The sequence below is a fragment of the Echiichthys vipera genome (assembly GCF_963691815.1).
Source record: "Echiichthys vipera genome assembly, chromosome: 18".
Taxonomy (NCBI): domain Eukaryota; kingdom Metazoa; phylum Chordata; class Actinopteri; order Perciformes; family Trachinidae; genus Echiichthys; species Echiichthys vipera.
This window is the reverse complement of record NC_139843.1, coordinates 773,455-782,865: the sequence shown is the minus strand read 5'-3', so window position 1 is coordinate 782,865 and position 9,411 is coordinate 773,455. Positions and strand designations below refer to the sequence as shown.

Sequence of the window (9,411 nt, the reverse complement as noted above, 5' to 3'; positions counted from 1 at the left end):
TCATCAGAGACGCCGCCGACCGTCAGAGACACTGCTGACCGTTAGAGACCGACCGTTAGAGACCGACCGTCAGAGACGCCGCCGACCGTTAGAGACACCGCTGACCGTTAGAGACCGACCGTTAGAGACCGACCGTTAGAGACCGACCGTTAGAGACGCCGCCGACCGTGAGGGACCGACTCTGTCCTCTAATGTCCTCTCATGTCCCCTCGTGTCCTCTCACCTGTCCCCTCGTGTCCTCTCACCTGTCCTCTCGTGTCCTCTCACCTGTCCTCTCGTGTCCTCTCACCTGTCCCCTCCTGTCCTCTCACCTGTCCCCTCCTGTCCTCTCACCTGTCCCCTCCTGTCCTCTCACCTGTCCTCTCACCTGTCCTCTCGTGTCCTCTCACCTGTCCTCTCACCTGTCCTCTCACCTGTCCCCTCGTGTCCTCTCACCTGTCCCCTCCTGTCCTCTCACCTGTCCCCTCCTGTCCTCTCACCTGTCCTCTCGTGTCCTCTCACCTGTCCCCTCCTGTCCTCTCACCTGTCCTCTCACCTGTCCTCTCACCTGTCCTCTCACCTGTCCCCTCGTGTCCTCTCCTGTCCCCTCGTGTCCTCTCACCTGTCCCCTCGTGTCTCTGCAGACGTCCTGGACGAGGACAGGTTCAGCGTGGAGTTGGTGGTCCAGGTCATCAGAGCGTCCGACGTCCCTCAGACTCATCACCACGCTCTGCAGCTGCTGGGCGCCGCCGCCTCCGTCTTCCCCGTGAGTGTTTGTCTTTAGCCCCGCCCACTTCATGCTCCTGACCAATCGTCTGTCTGTCTGTCTGTATGGAGCACGCGTCTGATTGGCTCCCTGTGTCCCCCCAGGACAAAGTCCTGCACAACATCATGCCCATCTTCACCTTCATGGGCGCCAGCCTGCTGCGCCTGGACGACGCCTACAGCTTCAGGGTCATCGACAACACGCTGAAGACGGTCGTCCCCGCGCTCATCCAGGTGAGACGGACAGGACAGGTGAGAGGACAGGGGGACAGGTGAGAGGACGGGACAGGAGGACAGGGGGACAGGTGAGGGGACAGGGGGACAGGTGAGAGGACGGGACAGGAGGACAGGGGGACAGGTGAGAGGACAGGTGAGGGGACAGGTGAGGGGACAGGTGAGGGGACAGGGCGACAGGTGAGAGGACAGGAGGACAGGTGAGGGGACAGGACAGGTGAGGGGACAGGAGGACAGGTGAGGGGACAGGAGGACAGGTGAGGGGACAGGAGGACAGGTGAGAGGACGGGAGGACAGGTGAGGGGACAGGAGGACAGGTGAGGGGACAGGGGGACAGGTGAGAGGACAGGAGGACAGGTGAGGGGACAGGGGGACAGGTGAGGGGACAGGGGGGCAGGTGAGGGGACAGGGGGACAGGAGGACAGGTGAGGGGACAGGTGAGGGGACAGGGGGACAGGTGAGAGGACAGGAGGACAGGTGAGGGGACAGGGGGACAGGTGAGGGGACAGGGGGGCAGGTGAGGGGACAGGGGGACAGGTGAGAGGACAGGAGGACAGGTGAGAGGACAGGTGAGGGGACAGGAGGACAGGTGAGGGGACAGGGGGGCAGGTGAGGGGACAGGAGGACAGGTGAGGGGACAGGAGGACAGGTGAGGGGACAGGGGGACAGGTGAGGGGACAGGAGGACAGGTGAGGGGACAGGGGGACAGGTGAGAGGACAGGTGAGGGGACATAATCCTCTTCCTCTTATTCCTCCTCCTCCTCCTCCTCTAACTCTTCCTCCTCCTCCTCCTCCCCCTCCTCCTCCTCCTCCTCTTCCTCAGGCCCACCGCCTCTCTGACGGCAGCTCTTCGTCTCACGTGGTTGCCGTGGTGACGAGAATCATGCACGTGTTCGCTGACGCCCTCCCTCACGTGCCCGACCACCGGCGCCTCCCCGTCCTCAGTCAGCTGCTGACCACGCTGGGCCCCGCCCACTTCCTCTGGGTCCTGATGCTGCTGCTGTTCAAGCTGCACGCCACTCGGACCGCCACGCAGACGGCCACGCAGACGGCCACGCAGACGGCCACGCAGAGCGCCACGCAGAGCGCCACGCAGAGCGCCACGCAGAGCGCCACGCAGACCAGCGAGAAGGCGAGTGGCTGTGCTTTTATTTTGAAGGCTTCTCGTACTTCATGTTGCCGTGCAGACAGGAAGTGAGAGCGTGTCCGTCAGCGCCGTGTGTTTGTGTCCGCAGGACGCCGCTCTGGAGACGGACGTGGACTTCTGGATCTCGCTCTGCTGTCAGTTCCCCGTGAACGACCAGCTCACCGCCGCCATCCGCATCCTCAGCTTCCTGCTGCAGCTGCCCGACGACAAAGAGGACGGTGAGGCGCTCGCCAAAAACACGTTACCCCAGTAACCGGGTACTCAGACTTTAAGGTGACACTAACGGACGTTTCCTCTGCAGCGGCGGCGAAACGCCCCGTCGGGCGGCGAGGAGCGAAGAAGCAGGAGGGGGAGGAGGAGGAGGAGGAGCTGATCTTCAGCGTGGACGCTCACAGCAGCAAAGAGCTCAGACACTTCAAGTTCCTCGGCCTCTGCTTCATCGCTCAGCTGCTCGGCTCCGCCCGCTTCATCGGGAAGGTGGGTGGCGTTCAGGAACACCAGCACGAGCGTTCACCAACACCAACACGAGCGTTCACCAACACAAACGTTCACAAGCGTTCACCAACACGAGCGTTCACCAACACCAACACGAGCGTTCACCAACGTTCAGGATAACGAGCGTTCACCAACACAAACGCTCACCAACACAAACGTTCACAAACGTTCACCAACACAAACGTTCACCAACACAAACGTTCACCAACACAAGCGTTCACCAACACAAACGTTCACCAACACAAACGTTCACCAACACAAACGTTCACCAACACAAACGTTCACCAACACAAACGTTCACCAACACGAGCGTTCACCAACACGAGCGTTCACCAACACAAACGTTCACAAACACAAACGTTCACCAACACAAACGTTCACCAACATGAGCGTTCACCAACACAAACGTTCACCAACACAAACGTTCACCAACATGAGCGTTCACAAACGTTCACCAACTCAAACGTTCACCAACACAAGCGTTCACCAACACAAACGTTCACCAACACAAGCGTTCACCAACACAAACGTTCACCAACACAAGCGTTCACCAACACAAGCGTTCACCAACACAAACGTTCACCAACGCAAACGTTCACAAACACAAACGTTCACAAACGTTCACCAACACAAACGTTCACGAGCGTTCACCAACGCAAACGTTCACCAACACAAACGTTCACAAACGTTCACCAACGCAAACGTTCACAAACACAAACGTTCACAAACGTTCACCAACGCAAACGTTCACAAACACAAACGTTCACAAACGTTCACCAACACAAACGTTCACCAACACAAACATTCACCAACACGAGCGTTCACCAACACAAACGTTCACCAACACAAACGTTCACCAACACAAACGTTCACCAACACAAACGTTCACCACCCTCGTAAATAAGCACTGAGTCGTGTCTCTGGACATTAGCCCCTCCCCCTGCTCTGTCGTATACATTTATATTATTAAACGTATTTATCGTTTTAATAACAACCGTGTGATGTCATCAGGTCGCAGACGGAGGAGACGCTGTGGACGAGGTTCTGCAGCAGAGGTGACTTTTCCCCAAACACACAAACAATAATAACAACAACAACAACAACAACAACAACAACAACAACATGAACGTGATGTTTCAGGCTGCTGGAGGAGATCCTGCGTTACATCCACAGCGTCGCTCGCTGTGTGGAGGACAACGCCGACAAACCCACCGCCAAGTTCTGGAGAGTTCTGCTCAACAAAGCCTACGACGTCCTGGACAAGGTCACAACAACAACAACAACAACAACAACAACAACAACAATAATAATAATTGTGTTTAATAACAGGAATACGGGGGTTTTACTCACCGCACCTACGCCGCGGCCTGTCGTGTTTTATTAATGTTGTGTCCTCGCCGTCGTCTCCCGTCGTCCAGGTGAACTCGCTGTTGCCCACGGATACGTTCATCGCGGTGATGCGGGGGCTGATGGGGAACCAGCTGGCGTCGGTGCGGAGGAAAGCCATGGAGCTGCTGAACAACAAGCTGCAGCAGCGCTCGCTCTGGGACCAGCAGCAGGTCCACGCGCTGCTGCAGCTCACCGCCGACCTGCTGAGCGTCGTGGGGAAAAGTCCTGCGGCGGTGGCGGTGGAGGTGGAGCAGGCGGAGCAGGCGGTGAACCGGCAAACGGCGCTCTACAGCCTCAAGCTGCTGTGCCGCAGCTTCGGCTCCGACCACCAGGAGGCGTTCGTGCCCGTGCTGCAGCGGGCGGTGGACATCGTCACGGCGACGGAGGAGGAGAAGAACGTGACGGGCAGCGCTCTGCTCTGCGTCGCCGAGGTGGTCAGCGCGCTGAAGGCCCTCGCCATCCCACAGTTACCAAGGTAACCAGTCTGCACGCCGACAGAGTTTAACTAATGTGCTTAAATATTTGACCTTGAAAGTGCTTGAGTGTGACCTTGGAAAAGGCGTTTAAAGTCCTGTGGCGTGCTGCAGGTTGATGCCGGCGCTGCTTCGCACGCTGACAGACAGGAAGGAGCTGCTGACCAACGAGATCTACCTGCTGAGCGCCGTCACCGCCCTCCAGCGCGTCACGGAAACGCTGCCGCACTTCATGAGCCCGTACCTGCAGGACGCCACCTCCCAGGTGAGTCACGGGACAGACGGCCGCGGCGACGCCCATCGTAACCGCCTCACGCTCACACATACTTCCTGTTCCCGCAGGTGTGCCGGCTCACTCGCCTGGTGGAGTCGTCCTCGTCTTCCTCCTCGGCCGGCGCCCAGCTGTCGGCGCGGCTCGCCTCCCTCAGGAGCACCCTCGCCACCAAGCTGCCCCCCCGGGTGCTGCTGCCCGCCGTCACGCGCTGCTACAGCAGCATGGTGGTGGACAGGAAGGTGAGGGGCGGTTCACGTCACACTCGGGTCCTTGTGCGGGGCGTTTAGTGATCACACGTGTCTCCGCAGGGTCAGCTGGCGCCGCTGATGAGCGTCCTGAAGGAACACGTCAGCCACCTGCAGAGAGACGTGCTCGCCGTCCACCAATCAGAGCTCACCTCCTTCTTCCTCAGCGCCCTGGACTTCAGAGCGCAACACTGTCAGGTCTGTGACATGCTTATTTAACAGCCAATGAGGGCCCGCTGTGAGCAGCATCATCAGTCGCCGGGCAGAATAACCCACATATATCAGAATGGACTTAAGTTAAATAAAATACAAACATAAATATAAACAAAAAGAAATTTACATTAGAAGTGAAGCAAGTGAAGTCTCCTCACTTCCTGTCTCCTCACTTCCTGTCTCCTCACTTCCTGACTCCACTTCCTGTCTCCGCACTTCCTGTCTCCTCACTTCCTGTCTCCTCACTTCCTGTAACCTCACCTCCTGTCTCCTCACTTCCTGTCTCCTCACTTCCTGTAACCTCACCTCCTGTCTCCTCACTTCCTGTCTCCTCACTTCCTGTCTCCTCACTTCCTGTCTCCTCACTTCCCGTCTCCTCTCTTCCTGTCTCCTCTCTTCCTGTCTCCTCACTTCCTGTCTCCTCTCTTCCTGTCTCCTCTCTTCCTGTCTCCTCACTTCCTGTCTCCTCTCTTCCTGTCTCCTCACTTCCTGTCACCTCACTTCCTGTCTCCTCTCTTCCTGTCTCCTCACTTCCCGACTCCTCACTTCCTGTCTACTCACTTCCTGTCTCCTCACTTCCTGTCACCTCACTTCCTGACTCCTCACTTCCTGTCTACTCACTTCCTGTCTCCTCACTTCCTGTCTCCAGGGCGACCTGAAGAAGACGGCAGAGATCGAAGGCAGCGTGATCGACTGTTTGCTCGCCATGGTGATGAAGCTGTCCGAGGTCACGTTCAGGCCGCTCTTCTTCAAGGTAACGCCGCCGCCGCCACCGTGGTCAAACGTGTCCTCTCTGTGGTCACACGTGTCCTCTCTGTGGTCACACGTGTCCTCTCTGTGGTCACGTGTCAAACGTGTCCTCTCTGTGGTCACACGTGTCCTCTCTGTGGTCACACGTGTCCTCTCTGTGGTCAAACGTGTCCTCTCTGTGGTCACATGTGTCCTCTCTGTGGTCACACGTGTCCTCTCTCTGTGGTCAAACGTGTCCTCTCTCTGTGGTCACACGTGTCCTCTCTGTGGTCACACGTGTCCTCTCTCTCTGTGGTCGTCCTGTGGTCACACGTGTCCTCTCTGTGGTCACACGTGTCCTCTCTCTGTGGTCAATCGTGTCCTCTCTGTGGTCAATCGTGTCCTCTCTGTGGTCACACGTGTCCTCTCTCTGGTCACACGTGTCCTCTCTGTGGTCACACGTGTCCTCTCTGTGGTTGTTGTGGTCACACGTGTCCTCTCTGTGGTTGTTGTGGTCACACGTGTCCTCTCTCTGTGGTCACACGTGTCCTCTCTCTCTGTGGTCACACGTGTCCTCTCTCTCTGTGGTCACACGTGTCCTCTCTCTCTGTGGTCACACGTGTCCTCTCTCTCTGTGGTCACACGTGTCCTCTCTCTGTGGTCACACGCGTCCTCTCTCTGTGGTCACACGTGTCCTCTCTGTGGTTGTTGTGGTCACACGTGTCCTCTCTCTGTGGTCACACGTGTCCTCTCTCTGTGGTCGTCCTGCAGCTCTTCGACTGGAGTAAGTCGGGCAGTAACGAGCGTCTCCTGACCTTCTACCGGCTGTCGGACTTCATCGCAGAGAGACTCAAAGGACTCTTCGTCCTGTTCGCAGGAAATCTGGTGAAACCGTTTTCAGAGCTGCTGCGACAAACCAACAGCGCCAAGAACGGTGAGACGGGGTACTTTATTCTACTCCCCTCAGAGGGGCGGAGCCTGTCTAATACAGTGTTGTCTGCCCTCAGAGGGGCGGAGCCTGTCTAATACAGTTGTTTCTGCCCTCAGGGGGGCGGAGCCTGTTAAATAAAGTGTTTTCTGCCCTCAGAGGGGCGGAGCCTGTCTAATACAGTGTTGTCTACCCTCAGAGGGGCGGAGCCTGTCTAATAAAGTGTTTTCTGCCCTCAGAGGGGCGGAGCCTGTCTAATAAAGCTTTGTCTGCTCTCAGAGGGGCGGAGCCTGTCTAATAAAGTGTTTTCTGCCCTCAGAGGGGCGGAGCCTGTTTAATAAAGCTTTGTCTGCCCTCAGAGGGGCGGAGCCTGTCTAATAAAGTGTTTTCTGCCCTCAGAGGGGCGGAGCCTGTCTAATAAAGTGTTTTCTGCCCTCAGAGGGGCGGAGCCTGTCTAATAAAGTGTTGTCTGCCCTCAGAGGGGCGGAGCCTGTCTAATAAAGTGTTTTCTGCCCTCAGAGGGGCGGGGCCTGTCTAATACAGTGTTTTCTGCCCTCAGAGGGGCGGAGCCTGTCTAATAAAGTGTTTTCTGCCCTCAGAGGGGCGGGGCCTGTCTAATAGTGTTTTCTGCCCTCAGAGGGGCGGGGCCTGTCTAATAAAGTGTTTTCTGCCCTCAGAGGGGCGGAGCCTGCTGGGCGGCGAGCAGAAAGACGCTCAGCTGCTCGTGTTCGTGCTCGACTGTCTCTTTAAGATCTTCCTGTACGACTCTCAGAGCTTCGTCAGCAGAGAGCGAGCCGACGCCCTGATGAGCCCGCTGCTCGACCAGGTGACCTCACACACACACACACACACACACACACACACACACACACACACCTGTCTCACACACACACACAGACACACAACTGTCTCACACACACACACCTGTCTCACACACTCACCTGTCCCACACACACACCTGTCTCACACACACACCTGTCGCACACACACACCTGTCGCACACACACACACCTGTCTCTCACACACACCTGTCTCAAACACACACACCTGTCTCACACACACACACACCTGTCACACACACACACCTGTCTCACACACACACCTGTCTCACACACACCTGTCTCACACACCTCTCACAGACACACCTGTCTCACACACACACCTGTCTTGATCACACCTGTCTCAACTGTCGCACACACAACACACACCTGTCTCACACTCTCACCTGTGTCACACACACCTGTGTCACACACACCTGTCGCACACACACACCTGTCTCACACTCTCACCTGTCTCACACACACCTGTCTCACACTCTCACCTGTCTCACACACACCTGTCTCACCTGTCTCACACACACCTGTCTCACACACACCTGTCACACTCACACCTGTCTCACACACACACCTGTCTCACACTCTCACCTGTCTCCCACACACCTGTCTCACACACACCTGTCTCACACACACCTGTCTCACACACACCTGTCACACTCACACCTGTCTCACACACACTTGTCTCACACACACCTGTCTCACACACACCTATGTCACACACACCTGTCTCACCTGTCTCACACACACCTGCAGCTGGAGAACCTCGGTGGAGGACCGCAGCAGTACCAGCTGATGGTGACGCAGCACCTGGTTCCCTGTGTGGGTCAGTTCTCTGTGGCTCTGGCTGACGACTCTCTGTGGAAGACCCTCAACTACCAGGTCCTCCTGAAGACCAGACACCCCGAGTCCAAGGTCAGACACACACACAGACACACACACACTCATACACACAGACACACACACACACACACACCTGTAACACGCCGTTGTCCTCCTCAGGTGCGCTTCTCGTCTCTGTTGATGTTGACGGAGCTGGCGTCCAAACTGAAGGAGAACTACCTGGTGCTGCTGCCGGAGACCATCCCCTTCCTGGCTGAGCTGATGGAGGGTGAGTACACACACACACACACACACATGCACACGCACACACACACACAGAGCATCACGTGTGATGAATGTGTGTGTATTTCAGATGAGTGTGAGGAGGTGGAGCAGCAGGTCCAGAAGGTGATCCAGGAGATGGAGAAGATCCTGGGAGAACCGCTGCAGAGCTACTTCTAACACACACACGCACACACACACACACACGCACACACACACACACACACACACACACACACACACAGACTCTTAGACGTTTGTCTTTGGTGTTTTTCTTTTCTAAATAAAATGAAACTGAAACGTTTGTGTGTGAACTCGTGTCAACTTTATTGAGCCTGTGGGGTGCAGTACCTCCTCCCTCCACAGGGGGCGCTGTGTGTGTAAAGCCTGTGAGGTGCAGTACCTCCTCCCTCTACAGGGGGCGCTGTCTGTGTGAACCCTGTGAGGTGCAGTACCTCCTCCCTCCACAGGGGGCGCTGTGTGTGTAAAGCCTGTGAGGTGCAGTACCTCCTCCCTCTACAGGGGGCGCTGTCTGTGTGAACCCTGTGAGGTGCAGTACCTCCTCCCTCCACAGGGGGCGCTGTGTGTGTAAAGCCTGTGAGG

General features: G+C 56.8%; 1 protein-coding gene across 3 annotated transcripts in view; it reads left to right on the top strand.

Moving 5' to 3' along the window:
* The window catches only part of heatr1 (HEAT repeat containing 1), a 26,250-nt gene extending 17,158 nt beyond the window's left edge, over positions 1 to 9,092 (top strand). For 2 of the 3 annotated variants that reach the window (XM_083932985.1, XM_083932984.1), the window contains exons 28-44: positions 624 to 745; positions 850 to 978; positions 1,802 to 2,110; positions 2,214 to 2,343; positions 2,427 to 2,602; positions 3,632 to 3,675; positions 3,761 to 3,884; positions 4,039 to 4,484; positions 4,597 to 4,747; positions 4,825 to 4,995; positions 5,065 to 5,199; positions 5,864 to 5,968; positions 6,715 to 6,877; positions 7,549 to 7,697; positions 8,461 to 8,619; positions 8,707 to 8,815; positions 8,900 to 9,092. In XM_083932985.1, coding sequence (XP_083789111.1) covers positions 624 to 745; positions 850 to 978; positions 1,802 to 2,110; positions 2,214 to 2,343; positions 2,427 to 2,602; positions 3,632 to 3,675; positions 3,761 to 3,884; positions 4,039 to 4,484; positions 4,597 to 4,747; positions 4,825 to 4,995; positions 5,065 to 5,199; positions 5,864 to 5,968; positions 6,715 to 6,877; positions 7,549 to 7,697; positions 8,461 to 8,619; positions 8,707 to 8,815; positions 8,900 to 8,988 — 2,711 coding nt within the window. In that variant the 3' untranslated portion in view covers positions 8,989 to 9,092. The remainder of the gene's footprint in view (positions 1 to 623; positions 746 to 849; positions 979 to 1,801; positions 2,111 to 2,213; positions 2,344 to 2,426; positions 2,603 to 3,631; positions 3,676 to 3,760; positions 3,885 to 4,038; positions 4,485 to 4,596; positions 4,748 to 4,824; positions 4,996 to 5,064; positions 5,200 to 5,863; positions 5,969 to 6,714; positions 6,878 to 7,548; positions 7,698 to 8,460; positions 8,620 to 8,706; positions 8,816 to 8,899) is intronic. The other variant, XM_083932986.1, reaches the window with a different exon arrangement.
* The last annotated feature ends 319 nt before the right edge of the window (positions 9,093 to 9,411 follow it).